At 45.1% G+C, this 19205-nt stretch overlaps 1 protein-coding gene and 1 long non-coding RNA gene across 10 annotated transcripts in view; one reads left to right on the forward strand and one right to left on the reverse strand.

Moving 5' to 3' along the window:
- Nucleotides 1–5042: 5042 nt before the first annotated feature.
- Nucleotides 5043–12144, forward strand: LOC139022406 (uncharacterized). Its single transcript, XR_011473699.1, has 4 exons — nucleotides 5043–5378; nucleotides 7072–7194; nucleotides 8221–8309; nucleotides 10574–12144. It is a non-coding gene; the product is annotated as an uncharacterized lncRNA (long non-coding RNA).
- The window catches only part of TFDP2 (transcription factor Dp-2), a 120175-nt gene continuing 106393 nt past the window's right edge, over nucleotides 5424–19205 (reverse strand). For 8 of the 9 annotated variants that reach the window (XM_070433535.1, XM_070433533.1, XM_070433541.1 and 5 more), the window contains 6 exons: nucleotides 17658–17804; nucleotides 14540–14608; nucleotides 11506–11657; nucleotides 9226–9392; nucleotides 6708–6813; nucleotides 5424–6530 (listed from right to left, as the gene is read on the reverse strand). In XM_070433535.1, coding sequence (XP_070289636.1) covers nucleotides 6350–6530; nucleotides 6708–6813; nucleotides 9226–9392; nucleotides 11506–11657; nucleotides 14540–14608; nucleotides 17658–17804 — 822 coding nt within the window. In that variant the 3' untranslated portion in view covers nucleotides 5424–6349. The remainder of the gene's footprint in view (nucleotides 6531–6707; nucleotides 6814–9225; nucleotides 9393–11505; nucleotides 11658–14539; nucleotides 14609–17657; nucleotides 17805–19205) is intronic. The other variant, XM_070433534.1, reaches the window with a different exon arrangement.

Below are 19205 nucleotides of genomic sequence, written 5' to 3' on the forward strand. Positions count from 1 at the left end.
GGGGTGACCCTTCAGATACGCCAAGTTGGGGCAAAAAGGTTTGGCTCACTGGCTGCAATTCCTGGGGGAGGTTCTCAGCAATTGGGGAGTATCTCAGTCTGAAAGTAGGGGAGCTGGGCAATGTACCACAGTATCCACTTAACCCCCTATCCACCCACTAATAATGAGGCCAACATTATTTTAAATATTTATTTTTTTCTATAGTGCATCTCATCCAAATCATACAACAGTCTGATACCTATTTTTCCTTTCAAGCACAACTGATCCTCATTTCAGATGCTTTTTTGTTCTTTCTGTCCTTCTTTTAACCTTACAGGATGGACAAAGATACACTTATAAGGACAAAAACATCACTTGGAGTTTATTAAAAGTACAGCTTCCCAGGCCCCAATCCCAGAGCGTCTTGTGTGCCTGGGGTGGGACTGGGGGATGGAAAATTTTAACACCCACCCCACCCGTCACTTCTGCCGCAGGTGGTCCTTGAACCATCTTTAGAGGAACACTGCTTAGGACTTGTCCGTTATCTACCGGAAGCAATTTCAGAAAATCCAGGGATAATTAAGTATACAGAAATAGCTCTTCTATAAAATTTCCATATAAAAATAATGGTATTTATTTACAAAGTTTGAGATGCTACAAAATAATACATCGTATCAGGTTAGGAACTCCAATCTAAGAAAGTCTGCGTCAGGCAAGTCAGATGTGGTGTTTGCAGATCCCCTTGTTTCGCTTTATTAAACTGCCTAGAGCATGTGGCACCCTGATGTTTCCTTCATGCAGAAAAACAACACAGAACTATATTTTCTGAGAATAAAACCTAGGAGCGCATGATCAGAGTGAAGTGTCTCCAGATGAAAAGGTGAACAGGCGGGTGATTTGGGCTCACAGCCTTTTTCTTTTCCGTCTGCAAGTCAAGTGTGATGGTGGTGAACAAAAGAGCCGGACGAACTCTGTACTGAGCTGGGCCCAGAGCTCGAGCGGCCAGGGTGGGGCTGGTTGGTAGGTCCTTTTCAGGACACTGGAGGGTTGGACCTGCCGTGGTGCTAATTGAGAAAGAGAGGCAACAGTTCAGAAGGTTTTTGTTTTTTAGCAGAAACGTATCTGGGTCCTCAGAGACCTTTAGTATGGAAAAAAAAATCTGACTTTGGTCGTGAACATGCAAAATCAGGCCGTTTGTCATTAGATGACGCCTGGCATATGAAGATGACACATGGTGACAAAATGATTGGTTGTGAAACCCAAGCACAACCTGGGGAAGTGTGTCCTTGTTGTGTTGAGATAAACAAGCTAATGTGGTAGAGGAGGGTGGTGGGAAACTTCACCTCAAGCCCCTTACCAATGACCAATGGCCAGGCCGCGTGCCAGTCTCTACCCATGGAGGAGTTTCCTCCCAGATGTGTCTAGACCCGGGGTCTTCTGACCTGAGGCCCAAAGCTGACGCCACAGCCTCCCGGGCGAGGTCCCACTCCTGGCTGTGTAGCACTTGTTATGACGGGGCTGATGCTAGTCCCAAAGCCACCTGGGAGGACTGGGGGGGGGGGGGGGGGGGGGGGGCCAGGTTTTCAGGAGGCCATGTGGTCCTCCCCGAGGGGAATTCTGGTTGGTAGACTCGGCCACACACTCTGAGGGACGGTAGAGGAGTGATGTCTTAAGGAGTGAGGCGGAGAGCTGTTCTCTCCTGCTCTGAGGCCCTTGGTGAAGGCGTGTCCTGCCCTATGTCTCAGCTACATCGACTCCCAAAGCCGCCGTAAGCAAGGAGGCCCAGGTCCGTCCTGCTGGACTAGCAAGGGGTCAGTTATACAGGCCTTTCGTAAAGCAAAGGCCATGTAAGGACAAGTTTACCTCGCCCGAGAGAACCTCAGCACAGAATACAAATAACGGCCTGTTCCTCCTCCTGTCTCAACACCATGTGCACGGACGGACGGACAGCTGCTGTGACACTTCTGTGCTTGTCAGGGGTTCCCAGGGCGCAACTGCAGGGCCAGTTTTGTGTCCCCCACTTTTTCTTCCTTAGCATTTTGTGCGTGTAGAGGTCTGTGGGAAACTGGATCCCAAAGGTTATCTAAGCGTAACTTTTTTAGAGCTGTCTTGGATGTGGAAAGGGGCTATTTCCTGAGAAATATTATAATTTGTGTGAATATTTAGCTCAACTTTTTAAAGGTAATTTTTAAAGCAAATATCAGACTTTTTCCCTTGAGTGTTTAGCTAGAGTGGAATTTAAACAGGCACATTTCCGAGGGTCCCTCACACAGCACGGCGCGGGCCCCTGGCACGCACTCAGGCCTTCGATAAATTCATATGGATGTTCATCAGCGCTGGGGAACCCTTGCTGTGGGTACACGCAAATGGAGAACCTATTTGGGGAAGTGGTTCTTATATAGTCTTTAGCTCCACTAATGCCAGTATATATGCAGAATAAAAGATGGCCTTTATATGTCCAATGTAAAAAGATCTTCATGTATCCAGTAACTTGTAAAACTAGAGGAAAACACCTAGAAAAGTACTTTTCCACCTTTCAACTGGAAGATAACAAAGCTATTGAGAACTTCATGGGTTAGGATTTTCTCTTGGTTTGTGGGTACTGCTGGTAGCTAAGTTGAGTTTTCTTTTAAATACTAAAAATGATTTCACAGACTCCAAGATGGATGCTTAAGCCTGGCTGATGTGGCTCAGTGGTGAGAGTAGACCCATGACCTGAGGTCACTGGTTTGATTCCCACTCAGGGCACATGCCCGGGTTGTGGGCCTCATGCCCAGAAGGGGCGTGCAGGAGGCAGCCGATCAATGTGATGCTTCTGTCTCATAGATGTTTCTCTCTATCCCTCTCCTGCCTCTAAAATCAGTAAAACATATTAAAGGAAAAGAACCCAATGCATGCTTAGAACTGGAGCAGTGTGGCCGCTGGGATTCAGGAGACTCCAGGTGCATATGATGGGACAGTGTCGTGGTAAGAAGGTATGGAGATGCCTGGCTTTCAATGGTCTGATTCAGGACCAATGTCCCTTTCCCAGGGGGACTTCCCTGGCCACCCCCTACACTAAAGCAGCCTCCCCCAACGTCCCATTGCCCTTTTCCACGGCACTAACCGACCTGAATGCTTTCTGTTCTGTACTCACTCACATGCTTACTGAAGGGTGAAACCGTTACACTCACTGCTAAGGCAGCGGTCTTAACGCCCACCTCTCAGAATGTTGGGGTTGGGACACACCTTTCTGCGCCTGAGGGAAGCGAACTAGGTAGGTATTAACAAGGCCCTTGAGGTGAATTATTGATAAAGCCAAGCAGGGTTCGCTCTGAGTGTGGCTACGGTAGAAAGAGCCGAGGCAGTTCCTTCCTTTGCGGGCCTTGCCCCGTGCACACCCGCCCCCACTGTGTCCTGCTGTCCCAGGCGCCTGTTACAACTGTGCTTGAAGCAACTTGGCTGCCTCCAGGACCCAAGGGCCGAGGCTTGTGGTTTAGCAAACAGCCAGCTATGGAGGTCTGCAGGGCTAACTGTGAACACCGCCACCTGAATGAGCGGACCGGGGCTAATGGTGGTGGAGGGCGGACCTGGCATTATTTCCAGGTACAGTAGAGTATGGTTTCCGCTGTACATTTTGCTGAGGGGAGTTACCCTTGCATCCTGTTAAAATGGTAAAACCATCGTTTTCACCCCACCACTTCCATACGGAATTAAGTTGAAGGAAACAAAACACATGGTCATCATTTGTCAAGTTTTCCAGGGCAGTGGGCTTTGTGGAGGTGAGAAGTCACTGTCAGCTCGCTGAGGTCCTCCATGATCCTAAGGCACAGTTTATGTCAATCTTCCTGAAGGTGATTAGATGCACATTGGCGGGGGGGGGGGGGGGGGGGCGCCTGGGCAGGTGCCACAACCTAAGGTCCAAGGGGGGCCAGGAGCCCCACACAAGTGATACTGGAGCAAGAATGTGCGGACTGAAGATACTACGCACTTGAAAGGGTAACAGTAAACTGACCAGGGGGAAAGGCCTCTTAAACTGCCCCAAAATCAAAGGGGGCGCCACCTCTGGGAGATGTCCGTGTGGGCACACACGTGTGCACATAACCCCAAGTGCTGCTCCTAGAATGGCGCCTGGACGTTGCGATCGCTATTTCCTAACGGTTTTTCACTCTGATTTCTATACGAAATTGTGCCTGAGCGCGGAACTTCAGACTCAGACAATCTGTTGGGGGATTTATGGAGTAAAACAGGATTTATCTCAGCCCAGCTTCTGCTAGGGAAGGCTTTGCACCAGCCTGTACTGATGCCCTCGGTGGGACTCCACTCGATGTCCTCAGCAGTGACCCCAAACATTACTGAGGACCGGGGGCCATTTCCGGCCAAACACTATACCTATGGCTGGACGGCCAAGGATGGGGCACCAACCATAGTGAGTCTTTGGTTGCTTTTTCTTTTAAACCCATATTTTGTCCATTTAAAGCTGTAGCAGCAGGAGAGAGCGAGAGAAAGCATTTCCCAAAATCTCTAGCAAGGGTTTGCTACTTGGTAGAGGTCAGGTTATGATGGATGGACTGTCATGAATGTTGATGTACAGGTCTTGGGACCTGCAATACAACACTCTGAGGACTGAAAAACTAGCTGTGGCCCTTGGCCTCCCAGGTCCTGGCTGGGCCCCTTTCAGGACAGAGAGGAGAAAGGCAGGGGCTGGTGGAGGCGGCGGCAGCCTCTTCAGGGACAGTGGGGAGGGAGCCTGGTGTTACCTGCCTGCAGCTGACCACCTCCTGGTCAGTGTTTCCTGGAGGCCCGTGAGGACCTGGCTGGGCCTTTGCCGCTTCGGGCACTTCCCATCTGCCCAGGCGAAGAGATGTGCCTGGAACTCAGGCTGAGACCGAATTCTCTAAAAACTGCTCTATCTCTGCACTCTGAGTCCGCACTATAGCTTATTTCTGACAGAATGAGTTTTGTCTGAAAGAAACTTAAGTTCAAGTTGTATGTTTCTGTGTATTCGTTTCTACGGCCTAACCCAGCCCCAGGCCAGCCAGGTCTTCCCGGCTCACTGAAAGCACAGGGCAGAGCCGTGAAAGGCAGCACGAGGCCACTGCACGCACCCCGCGGGGCTGAGGAAAGGACTGACCTGGGCTGAGCCCACAGGTGCTCGATGCATAAATCCAATGGCCAAGACAAACCATAGAGCTAATTTTCTATTATTATTGCTCTTTTCCAGGCCTTGCTGTGAGACTTGGTTGGGGTTTGTCCATGGGGGCAGGTGTCTCCATGCTCCTGTTCGGAGGAGCAGGGACTGGACACGCCAGCCCTGTGTTCCTGGAGGCATCTTTGGCTATGAAACAACACACCAGGTACTGCACAACCAGAACCCCGACCATTCGGAGAGTTCACCACTTTTCGAAATGCGACATCAGGTGAGTCTGAAACGCAGTTTACCCAGGAATAACTCAGTAAGGCCATTTTGATTAAGGAAAATGTATAAAAGGTGACATGGACAGGAAAACAGTGCTGTCATACTCGGGAAATGACACTTGGTTCATTTTCATCAACTGCACACTGGGTGAAATCACACGATTACTACAGGGAACTGTAAGCAAGCAATCTGGTCAGAGGGATGTGTTCCTTTGTCTTAAATGAAAGCGCTTATGAAATGCATCGCTCTGATTAAAATGATACACTTTCCTTCTCTGTGAAACCCCAGATTTAGAACGCTGGCAAAGGCAGTGCTGGCAAAGTATTTAATGCACGTGGAAAGGCTATTCTACTTTGGCTTCCAGAAGTAGCCCTAAAAAATTCTATGCACCAAATGCATTGGCTAATAGTGATCATTTCCATTTTACTATAAATTATTCTAAATGTCACTTAAGTACTTAAGAGTTAGCGCGCTCCTTTCTAGAAGCTGTCTAAGGCAGCTGATGCGTAAAGCACCTCAACTAGGCTTTCAGCTAGCTCCGCAGTGCAGCTTGTGCCCAGGCCCACCGCGCACCCACCGGAGCTTGTCACGCCCATTCGTGCCTCCCACGGAGAGAAGCAATCCTGGTTCTAAGGAGGGTCACGTGGGTGGGGGGAACAGAGAGGTCCCACGTGTGGAAGGTAAATGAGCTTTGTTCATGCAGCCCAGTTCTCCCAGGACTGTCCCCACTGTCCCCTCAGAAAGCTCGCTCTGAGAGGTGACCTACTACCCTACTGTCAGTTCTCATTCACAGACGGTAACGTTCATCTCAAGCGTGTCAGCCTGCGTGTAATTCGCAGGTTGTGTTTCCCTAGTTTCCACTGGACACACAGTGCAAACAGAAGCAAGGACTGAAGCAATCATTTCAAAAACAAGAGCTCACACTAAAACACACATGAGCATCAGTAGGAAAACGTGGGTTTCGTCCTGTCTTTATTCTGGGGAGGAGTCCTCCTCCTCTTCCTCCTCGTCGTCGTCGTTGAGCGAGCAGGGCGTCTCCCCGCGGGACTCGGAGCAGTGAGAGGCCGCGCTGCTGGACTGGTGACTGTTTGGGGCAAGGATCTGCCCCGTTGCTAAGGCCACTTCAGCATCCAAGCAGAACCCCTGGGTTACGCTAGCAAACAATTAAAACACAGGCTCATTAACGTGGTGAACGTTTTCCGATTCGTAACACACAGGAATGGGGCAGGGGAAAGGAGCCACGGAGGGCTTGGCCTGGGCAGGGGCATGCTGCGCTCCGAGAAGGGGCCGGGCCCCGCAGCTGGCCTTTTGAACCCGGAAACATACGTACCTTGATTGGGATAAGGTGGCACCAGTGGTCAGGTCTAAACTTGAAACTGACTGGGTAGAGTTCAAAAGCAGCCCCTGGTTTAACCATGACGGTCCTGTGGAGATATCTACGGGGAAAACAAAGAAGGGGTGGGTCCCGCAGTCCTGTGGCTGCTATTGTTCCCGTGGGAAGAAAGCGGACGAGTGAGGGCATCAGCCTGTTCTAATCACAGCCACACAAGTCTCCGGCCCTGGGGAGAAGCCAGATTTCTTCAGCAGAAAAAAGACATTTCTAAATCATAAGGAGGAGTGGGGGAGAGACAGGAAGGCTGACTACAGCAAGAAAAAATTCAACCAACTGTGGGCTCTCGTTCTCTTTCCTCAAGAGGCAGCACTCACTGGACTACCGTGGACGCCTGCTGTCCTCGCCACGGAAGACTCGGGACCCTGACGGCGGTAACAGCCAAAGCCAGCAGTGGGTGGAGAGAGTCACATCGGAAATGTCTCAGGTACGAAGGGCAGACACATTTTTGCCAAAACCCCCACTGAATCCATCTTTTCAAGTGCCCCCCTGGCGAACGCAGTGCTACTAGTCATCCAAGACCTATTCTTCCTTCTGGTACCTTCTGCTTAAAACTCAAACCAGCTCTTACTGTGAAAGGCCACGAGCAGTCATGCTTCAGTGAGGGTGCACGGCCACGCTTTCTCAGTCTGCATAGATATTCTGGGTCTGTCCTTCCAATGTTATGTTCTACACATACATCGTATTTCTCCTATCATAACCTGGACCAATTCTGACTATAGTTTCACTTGTTTAATGCTTACCTCCTTATCTAGGATGTCAGCTCAGAGAAGGCAGTGACAGGAACATGTAAGATGTAAATGTTACTGAATGAATGATAGTCTCTTCCAATAGTGAGTTTACAAAGAAGGTGATGTGCAGATTAGAAATACAATTCTAAGAGAAATTCTTAGAATTACATTATAATATTGAATGTACACTCAGAAAAATGTAATTAACCAAAACGAAAGCTTATTATATTTAATCAAAATAATCTTATAATTACTGCGCAAAAAGCAGAAAGCTGTGTGTTAAGATTGGAAACTGCTATCCAGCATTGTCGGGCCAAGTGAGAGGCATCCTGGGAGGAAAAAGTAAGCGAATCTCTACACTGATTTTAGAATGGCCTTGGGAACCGGTTTCTCACAGGCTAACAAGGCAGCTGTGAAAAAAAGAACTTCAGTTCTAAGAACAGCAGACTTTAAATACATTAAATAACAAGTCTGTACACGATAACATTAAAGCCAGAATCCTGATCCGAACAGTAATTAGCATACGTGGAAACTTTGTCAGAACTCAGCTGGTTGCATAACACAGGACACTTTCTCTTCACAACAGCTCTGAAAGCCTGTTTCGTTCACATTCTCCTAGAAACCACACAGTGGTTCTCACCATCGTACTCCAGAGCCCTCTGTCCTTTGCACTAAAGGCACACGTTTATTCTTTTGAACTAACCAGAAAGTCTGTGCCCCAGGCTGCCAAGAGGTCACCAAGAGATAAAAGCCAGAGAGCCTGCCTAATCACCAAGCTTTTACAATGAGAATGGACTGAAGTAAAGTTGTGGTGAGTTACTGAAAGCCCTTCCCTTAGACACTGCTGGGCTGCCAATAAAACAGCCAGTCCTGCCCTGGGAGAGAGCAGGGGGAGATACTGGCCGAGGGGCAGTAAGATGGGGTCTCATGAGTGGGTGATGCCAATTTAAGAACTAAATCCAACAGACACTTGTGTTGTGACCGAAGAGCCAAAACCACAAAACAAATAAAAACTACTACTTTGCTTATATCTGATTGAATATACCTTAGCACTTACTAACATGCCTTTAAAAACTAATATGCGATTCTAGGAGGGGAACTTACAATGAAGGGAACTACCCAAAGCAAAGGCAGAAGCACTGTTTGCTACATCCAAATTCTAGGTGCAGAACATACCATAATCTTAGTAAGTTAGGACAATCATAAGATGTCAGAATTAGGGAAACAAAATCTGAATTATATAACATGCAAAACAGTGGGTTTTAGTATATTCAAGCATACTTTTATAGTTCATAATAAAAATGATAAAGAACCCAATTTAAAAAACGAGCAAAGGATCTGAATAGACATTCTCCAAGGAAGATTTATGAATGGCCAATAAGCACAGGAAAAGATGCTTACATCATTAGTCACTAGGGAAATGCAAATCAAATCGACAGTGAGATATCACATCTATTAGGATGGCTGTAATATAAAGGTGGACAAGTGTTTAGAAGGGTGTGGACAAACTCGCATACATTGCTGGTAGAACTGTAAAATGGTACAACTGCTTTGGAAAATAGTATGGCAGTTCCTCAAAATGTTAAAGTAGGAAAGGGTTCAGAATCAAGGGCGAGCATACAGTGGACTTGAACTAATTTTCTATGAGAAAAGGAGAAAGGTTTTTAACATGTTAGGGTTTGATATATTTAATCAGGGACAACATGTGAAAGGATCCGTTAACATACCTGTGATATAACCTTCTAACGCCTTTGGCACCAGGGATTTAGCACGTTTCAGATCCTCCAGAGAACATTTGCCTGACTCCAGGCCAAAGGACATTCCCATCCGCTTCAGTACTTCGATGTCGTCATGGATCTCAAAGGTGTTGTCAAAATTGAAGAGATATTCAAACCTGCACCAGGAAACAAAGTTGGTACAGGCTTCCGTGGTGTTGGAGAGGTCTGAGGAGTTTTATACTCTGTATATTACATAAAAGAATGAGGGCCTAAGTTCAGCTACAGCACTAGAAATTATTGATGTTTATAGCAATAAGGGTCATTCTGCTGTATTCAGGAGATGACATCTCAAATACACCACTTTCCCAAGTAACACGTTAAGCGCCCAGCCTGTTTGGTCTTCCGGACGGAAAGTATAGTGTCAGTCACCGGTGACTGACAAGGCGCTTAACGTGTCTAACTTTCCTGTGACAGACAAAAGAGGTCCATAAGCTTTAGCCCTCATTAAGCTATTGCAAATTGGATACAGAAATACTGGTCTAAATCCAATACTTTTCTTTCCTTTTTTTTGTTAATCCTCAAGAGTATATTTTTTCCATTGCCTTTCAAGAGAGAGAGAAAAACAAGGTGAGAGAGACACATGGATTGGTTGCCTCTTGAATGAGCCCTAATTGGGGGTGGGGCGGGGGGTGGATGGGACCACAAGAACCCACAACCCAGGTATGTGCCCTGGACTGGGAATTGAACCTGAGACCCTTCAGAGTGCGTGTTGGCGCTCTAACCACTTGGCAACACCGGCCAGGGCTAGTTTGGTCAATTTAATGCTCATGGTGGGAGAGCTGCCTGGCTAAGTAAGGGGAAAAGATTGCATCACCAAAGTAAGTGAAAGAAAGGCTGTAGGACCTGCCTTGAACAAACTCCTGCAAGCTTCTTAGAGTCTCCTCCCTCCAGGGAAGAGCATGAGTCAGTTACCACCCAAGAATGGAACCCTTACTAGGGCTGAAGAGAAGCCATAAAGCCCTTAGGCCAGTGGTTCTCAACCTCCTGGCCCTTTAAATACAGTTCCTCATATTGTGACCCAACCATAAATTATTTTCGTTGCTACTTCATAACTGTAATGTTGCTACTGTTATGAACCGTAATGTAAATATCTGATATGCAGGATGGTCTTAGGCGACCCCTGTGAAAGGGTCGTTCGACCGCCAAAGGGGTCGCGACCCACAGGTTGAGAACCGCTGCCTTAGGCCAATGACTCCCTGACTCCCTGCAATTCCTTTATGAAAGCATTAACATGTTTAAATTGCCTGCTTTGAGTCCAAGCCTTTATAGGCATTATCTCATTTAATCCTCACCACAGGGCTAGGAAGTGACGGAGGCCCTGGTATCATCCCCATTTGTTTTCCGGAGAACAGAGCTCTGGAGCAGTTAAACGGGGGAGCCGTCATCCACACCTGGGTCTGTCTCACTCTGCACCCCATGCCCTCAACTGTCTCATGATACTGATCACAGCCTGAAGACCAACGAATTAACTATTTTCATGAAGGTAAAATAAATCTCACATTAATTTGTATTATTGATGGGTGGATAAAGAAAATGTATAGATACAAAAAATATTCAGCCACAAAAAAGAGAAGGAAACGCTGCCACTTGTGACAACATGGATGGACTTGGAGGGCATTATGCTAAGTGAAATAATTCAAAGACAAATACTGAATGATCTCACTTAATGTGGAACCTAAAAAGAATAGATTGGGTGAAGGGGGGAAAATATATGAAGGTGGTCAAAAATATTAACTTTCAATTAGATTAAAAAAGAAAGCAGAGACTGCACCTAGCATTTTCATATCTATTCATCCATTAATAAACAGAAGCCCACTCAACTAAGAGATTAGTAAAACAAAGAAGTAATTGCTTTTATGCCTCATGGTGATCTATTTCCACAATAAACTATGACAGTGAATCACCAGCGAGCCTACCTGTGTCAGACCCTCACTGACGGTCTACCTTGCTGCAGTTCTTGCCCACAATTATGCCACATGCACCTACATACGTGTACATCCTGGTCTGAGTCCAGGCACCACCCTGCACGTGACTGGGGGCCGTGGAGGGCGAGTGATGGAGCACAGGCCAGAAGCTGACAGCTCTCCATGTATGAAAAGGTGTTTCACATGCCCCAAGGAGTCAGCCTTGGAGGACTCAGAGAATGGAGTACACCCCTCTTATTTTGGCAAATAACAGGACTGCGTGAAGAGAAGGCCGCCCTGCAACCTGCCCCCATTCTGCACTCACTTGTCACTGGAGATGCTGCAGTCTATGACTGTTTTCCTGCTCGTGTTGATGATTATAAACGGCAGCTGAATGGTGGAGTTCAGAGCTGGCGGGCCCTGGTTCTGCTGTTCATTTTGCCGATTTCTCTGTACCAGGTTTTTGAAAGCGATTTGCTGTAATGATCGATAAAAAACAGTCATTTAATATGGATAAGTGAGTTGGAATTAAATGAATAGAGTTTAAAGACACCTTCCACCTGTAGTGAATTAGACATTTAAGAAAAAAGATTAGAAAAATCCAACTCAATAAATATATTTCAAGAGGAAAAATATACATTTAAATGGTGTCTACCATCATCATAATGTAAATAATGGGGCCCATGGTTTGTTACCCATAGAAATGGGACCTTACAAATCTGAGAGCCAGGGGCACCTGCAGCTCCTCGAGAGAGAGTGATTCAGGGAAAATGACAACAAGGGAGCTTGCTTTCCACTCACCCGCCACAGACGCTCATGAGTTCAGGGTTGAATACATCGCTTACTCTAGCCCAATGATATGCAAAGAGGCAGTGGCATTAAGCATAACTCACCTGTGCCATGTGATGTCAGTGCGCTGACATTAACTGTTAAAAAGAATTAAGGGAACTAGGCTATGGCAAATTATTATTGTTCAGGGTCTTGATTTTCTTTCTAAGACAACTTCATCCCTGTTATTTGATGAAGGAAAGAACAAAACGCTAGGAGGAAATAAGGTATGAAAAAGCAAAAAGTGCCTGTTTCTTGCTGTACTTTGGGTTTCATTTCAATAGAGAGAACTGCTTTTATAAATGTTGACAGGGTGCTCCAGGTTGAAATTTTCTATAAATATTTGGTTTGAGAGACCACAGAGGAGGGGAAAATTTAGAACTTAAGAAAATACACACATGAGAGCGATCTTAGCTAGCAACATTCTTTCTGATAAACACATAATTACAAGTCTATTGAGAAACAGATTTTAAATATAACATATACTGAAAATCCAGCTCCAAAGTGTTCCATGACACTCTGAGGAAACCTGAGGAAGGCTCAGCACGGAGCTTAGGGACCATGAGTTGACAGGGAACTCCTGCAGCTAACTGTGCAGGGACAGGGACCGAGAGAGAAAGCGAGGGGAAGCAGGTGCAGGGCAGGAGCTAAGACTCGAGGGCCCGGCTGGCCAGGTCTACAAGAAGAGAGAATGCTGCACGGAGCAGCTGCAGGAAAAGGAATCAAGGATCAGCTTTTTTAAAGCTGCAACAGTCTCTTCAAACAAAATCTTATTTGGACATCCACTATGAAAAACATAAAATGCGGCCTCCAGCGGTAGGTTCTATGGGGCTCATTCAGTGTGAAAAGCAGACACAGAACACAGAAAAGAAGAAACGGCCCAGTGTCCGGGCTCCCTGTTCCACCTGCTGCCACTCCCCTGCCCCGGCCCTGCTTCCCGCTCAGATCAGCACAGACCTTCGGAAGGGCGACCGGTCGTCTCCTGCCCCTCCGATTTATTCACGAATGTGAGAGAAAAACACAAACAAACATAAGCATCTAGAAAGTTTAACACAAAAACCTGGACTATTCAGGAGTACTTAACATTCTATCCTTCAGACAAAGTGACTATTTAGGGGGAAAACCTGGTAACTCCTTGGTATCTTTATTTCTGAAAAGTAAATTTCACCAAAAATTAAATGACTTATAGTTGTTCAAATCAAAGTTGATTTTAGGGTTGTTTGAAAGCTGTTCAAATACAGAAAACTGCAGATAAAAGCAAAGGCATAAAGGCATGCATTCCCCTCCACGGAACACACCTGTGCCATTCCTTCCCCTAGAGCAGCGGTTCTCAACCTGTGGGTCGCGACCCTTTGGCGGTCGAACGACCCTTTCACAGGGGTCGCCTAAGACCATCCTGCATATCAGATATTTACATTACAATTCATAACAGTAGCAACATTACAGTTATGAAGTAGCAACGAAAATAATTTTTTGGTTGGGTCACAACATGAGGAACTGTATTTAAAGGGCCAGAAGGTTGAGAACCACTGCCCTACAGGCACGTGTATCTCCACAACCCCTACACGAGGTTAGCAATCAGTGGAACAACGGGCAGTGGAAGCTCGTCCCAGGCTAACCCCATAAACCTGTGCCCAAGGCCCCATTTTCTCTGACTTCCCAGTGAGCCAAAGCAGCCTAGCTGAGGCTCTCCTATTGCTTCTTCCATGCCCTTCCTGGTTTCAGTCCTAAGTGTGTTTTTGCTGTGGCTAATAAATTCTTGCTTGCTTTGCTGCAATGAAAAACAGCAAAGGCATAAAGATTCCCTGACTCATTTTACAAGTTTTGGGCTGGACTGAATATAGTTCCACTGTATGGCTCAAAGTGAACTTTTGCACCAACTGCAATTACCAAAAATAGAAAAAACAAGCTATCTACCTTGTGATTTCACCTCCCATAACTTCATACAAAGGCTCTCTATTATATTTTTTAAAATCAACCAAATTCTAGGCAATTATCCAAAAACATATAGAGAGATCCTTATTACACTATAAATTTTAATTTTCTTTTAAACATAAATGCATTTTAAGGTTAGGTATTTTTACAAAGCTTATTGAGTATTGCATGTTATTCTGTTACTTACAGATAATGAGTATTACAGGTGGATTTAATTATTTTACTCAATGTGCCCAAAATTTAACTAGCTTTACTTCTTAGTATTCCACATTAGGACTAAAACACACACACACACACACACACACACACACACACACACTCCGAATAGTTTCTGTTCAGAGTAAAGATAAGTGTCAAAGTAAACTGTTGTATAAAATGTCACCCACAGGGCAGCTGAGCGGCTGTGGGGCCCTGATGATGGTGAGAGACGGAACCAGCTTAGAGACAGACCATGGATGGCAGTGGGCTCGCTGTGGGAGGCTGCCCGACTGTGGTCCCAGACACTCCCTCAAAGGCACCCAGAGTAGGAAACAAGCAAGTAAGCGGAGAAGCAGACACAGGCAGGGCAGGTACGAAAGGCATCCCCGCATCTTTACCTGCAGGAGAAGCTCTTGCAGCTGGGCCCGCTTCTGCTTTATCCGTTCTATCCGCCTCTGCTTCTCTATCTTTGAAACACAGGTCACAAAATAACATGAAGACGTGTAGGGTATAAAGCATTGCTCATTTTCAGGTCCCAATTCTGAGATATCAAGAATTTTCTTTAGAGAGATGCAAACCAACATCAATAAAGGCAAGCCACACCTCTTTGCGGGCAGGGGTTGGGGTGAGCGAGCAGACAGTTCAGCAGAATTGCAGCAGCTGCTATCAGTAATGAAACCGTCTGCTTAAGGAATGCCTGGTGTGCAGGACTCATTGCTATTTACCACTTAAGTTCAACAGTGAGAGCTAACACTTAGGACACTTACTCTATGTGCCAGCACCCAGCTCAGCACTCCCCACACATTACCTCAGTTCCTCTTCTCAAGGCCCTATGTATGTCCTTATCCACTTGCATGTAAGGAAATGGAGGCACAGAGGGTAAGTAACTGCCCAAGGGCACAATGCTTAGTGCTTGGCAAGAACCCCAGCCATCTGGTTCCAGAGACCCTAATATTAATTGCTTTGCTATATTATGCTCACCCTCCCCACCCACCAAGAATGAGGTAAGATCTCAGTCTGACTTTTACTTTTAATTAATTGATTTGCTTTAAAAAAAAAAAATCTCACATGGCTGATTGCCGGCTCAAAGAATACACATATAGTCCTCTCCAAAAATGTTTTACCAATTTGCACTCTCATTAGTAACAGTATTTCCCAATAACCTGGTCAGTACTAACACTCATTCCAGATGGTGCACAGGACCTGCTAATGGTCCATACTTGGCCCTGGTCACATAGAAGTTAACTTTTAATCCTATAGTATCTTGTATCATTTCCTGTTTCTCATGTGTAAATATCACTTTCCTGATAAGAAAAATTGTCAGATTTCTCTCTCTCCTTTTCCTTCTTTCTCCTTCCTTCCTTTTCTTCTTTTACTTTAGTTTATTATTGACGTAAAATTGATATACTGTATTTTAACTGACTTAAATAAGCACAGCTGGCCTGAGCCAGTTTGGCTCAGTGGATAGAGCGTTGACCTGTGGACTCAAGGGTCCCAGGTTCTATTCTGGTCCAGGGCATATGCCCGGGTTGTGGGCTCGATCCCCAGTAGGGAGCATGCGGGAGGCAGCCAATCAATGATTCTCTCTCATCGTTGATGTTCTATCTCTCTCCCCCTCTCCCTTCCTCTCTAAAATAAAAAATGTATTAAAAAAAAAAGCACAGCTGCTAATACAGGTAGCTTATATATATTCAATATACAATTCAATTCCTGTCTGTAGTGAGAAGCATGCTAATGGGATAAATTTCCCAGCTTCAAAGGACTGTTATTTTCCTCATTCTTACAACTTCCTGGAAAACAGATCTTAGGGTTTGATTTTCCTTGCGATGAGTTCCTGTCTCTTTGGGCAAAAAGTCAATGACATCAAATGAGACATTTTTCTTGTCTACTCCAAAAGAATTATTTCTTATTTGCTCCCCATCCACTCTAGTCTGTACCAGAAATTTCCTCTCATTATTCCTAACCACTACCACACTTTAATCCTAAATAACTTTAGGCTGACTGTGAAATCAGTGTGGCCTTCAACATTTGAAAAGGTGTTGTAGGAGTTCCGCCCTGTACCTGAAGCGTGACAGGCCCCCCCACCTGCCCCTCCTGCACACACAAGTTGTACCAACTCTACCGCTAGAACACTTCTCCAAACTCACTGCCACTGCCGTAGTGAATGCAGGCCACCTCCAATCTCCCCTCCTCATCTTCCTGTCTGTCCGGCTTCCAACCCTCGAGTGGAGTGATCCTTCAGAATACATCCCATCAGCCCTCCTCTTTATAATCCTTCAATAGCTTCCCCTAGTTTATAGGACCAGGTCCCAACAGCTTAGGACTTTCTCCTTGCCTGTACTCTGGCCACACCCCGCTGTGGGCACGCTTTCCGATGCCTGCCTCGGCCCATGCAGGCCTCTGCCTGGAAGGCCCTCCCTGCTTTAAACCACTTGGCAAACTCCTACTCCTCCCTCATGACTGAGCTCAGGGATTTTTTTCTTGTAAAGCCCTCCCTTATCTCCCAGAAGATCTGTCCATACTTCTTTCATAGTAGTAATCACATTTTTGGTAACACTTTTTACATTTCTCCTCTTAATCAGAATGAAAGCTCCTTGGAGTGAGAGATTTTTGTCTTGTACAGTCTTTGATTAAGCGCATAGCTGGCAGATGCTAATAGATTTTTGTTATCAGCTTAATATAACCAGTAATTACAATGACGCTCAACTTCCACTCTATCAAAAGGAGAAGAGGAGGGCATTTCCCCTGCACCATATAAATAAAGTTATAATTTCTGATAAATGTCTGGTTTCTCCCTCCATCCACAAGTATACTGATACCAAATCATGAGAAAAACATGAAATCAACCACATTTATCTCCATAAGCTACCTGTCATCTCACTTTATTCCCTTTATGGCCATGACAATAAAAATATGTCAGATTTGGAAACTATGTCAAGGCACATGTTCATTTAGGAAAGATTTCCTACAATGATAAAGTTAACAGAATAAAAAATGTTTTTGTACACATCATGTCCAAATTCACGTTACTGCTACACGTTTGATCTATTCTGATAAAGATACGAATGAAACACCATTCTGCTGCCACTGATTCCAGAGTTAAAGGTAAAAGCTTAAACATAAGAAACAAATGGACAGCTTCACCCATATTTGGGGTCCATAAAGCAAGCATTATATCAGAACTGAGAAAGTATTTCTGTTACATGAATCACCGAAATGTTACTGTTAGAGTGCTCAGAATTGAATTAGAGTAAAATAAAGATCTTCTCTAAGAAACAGTAAAAATCAAGCCATCTAATTTCTATGCCCCTCGTTTCATCAGGACACCAGTCAGACTACATATCTCTAAAGTTTCTTCCAGTTCTAAAACTCTATGTAGAAGAATCTATTTTTTAAAAAGACATAGTATACATAATTAGAAATATTTTACTAGTATGTAACCACATTTCTAAATTAAAATGCCTCTGATGTAAAACAAAGCAAACCACTTTGTATAATCAGATTTTCCTTTCTTACCTCCAGGTTTTGACACTCCTGAGCAGAATTGGTAGGCAGGCCAATCCACTTGATTTCTTTTTTTTCTTTTGATATTATGTTCATTGCCATTAGCACATTTAAAGCATCATAAACTCTTCGCCTAATGTTCTTCTGGTCATAAGCCTGCTAAAAAATACATTTGTTAAGTGATAAAAGTCAAGAGTTAAGATAAGTCACAGATATTAAAATATTTAATTAATAATCTATAATGCCTAATATGCTAAGTGTCCAACCAATCGGTCAACTGGTCAACTGCTTGAACAGTTGCTATGGAGCACACTGACCACCAGGGGGTTGACGCTCTGACCGTTAGGTTAGCTTGCTGTTAGGGTCCAGTCGATCGGGACTGGGCGACATATGCTGGACACACCCTGGAGACCTCCCGTGGTCCCTCCCCAGCTGGCCGGCCCCGATCGGGACTGGGAGAGATGGCCCCGATCGGCCCCGATCAACGGCCAGACCAAGGGACCCCATCAGTGCACAAATTCGTGCACAGGCCTCTAGTTTTATAACATCTTCAAAGTGCTGAAAAATTCTATACCCAATGAAACTATCCTTCAAAAGTAAAGAAAAATAAAGACACTTTTAAACAATCTAAAACATAGAACAATTAAGGAAAGTAAAGATTATGTTATCTACAGATTTAAATTTGAAAATGCTAAAAGGCCTTCAGGGAGAAGAAAGATGATGTAACTGAGATAGAGCATGGAAAAGTAGGATGGAATGAAGACCAACTCAAAAGAAAAATCTCAACATTCTCTGTATAAAACAAGAATGGCCTGGCCAGCGTGGCCTGAGCGTTGACCTATGAACCAGGAGGTCACAGTTTGATTCCCATTCAGGGCATATGCCCAGGTTATGGGCTCAATGCCCAGTGTGGGGCATGCAGGAGGCAGCCAATCAATGATTCCCTCTCATCATTGATGTTTCTATTTCTCTCCCCCTCTCCCGCTCTCTCTGAAATCAACATAAATATTTTTTTTTTAAAATTAAATAAAACAAGAATGTCTTTTTGAGGCTAGAATATATATAGAACTAATATACATGACAGCAATAGTATATATAGCAGAAAGGGGTAATGAAGTTAATGTGAGCTAAGGCCTTGCATTGTCTGGGAGGATATTTGACTTTGAAAAGTCAAGAATGCATATCCTTTTTAAAAAAATATATTTCTTTATTGATTTTAGAGAGGAAGGGAGAAGAAGAGAGAGAGAAACATCAATGAGAGAGAATCATTGATCGGCTGCCTCCTGCACGCCCCCAACTGGAGATCGAGCCTGCAACCCAGGCATGTGCCCTTGGCCAGAATCGAACCTGGGACCCTTCAGTCCGCAGGCTGATACTCTATCCATTGAGCCAAGCCAGCTAGGGCAAGGATGCATGTTTTAAGCTCTAGGTAAACAGTGCATCTCAAAATGTGGTCCATGGACTAGTACTAATCCACATACAGTCCTCGGGTTACGTTGGACTCGACGTACATCGTTTCGTGGTTACGTCGCCATCTCCCATTTATTTATATAAAAAATA

Source organism: Myotis yumanensis, unplaced genomic scaffold (genome assembly GCF_028538775.1).
Source record: "Myotis yumanensis isolate MYYU_CA2020_CCGP unplaced genomic scaffold, mMyoYum1.0.hap1 SCAF_14, whole genome shotgun sequence".
In the NCBI taxonomy this organism is placed as follows: domain Eukaryota; kingdom Metazoa; phylum Chordata; class Mammalia; order Chiroptera; family Vespertilionidae; genus Myotis; species Myotis yumanensis.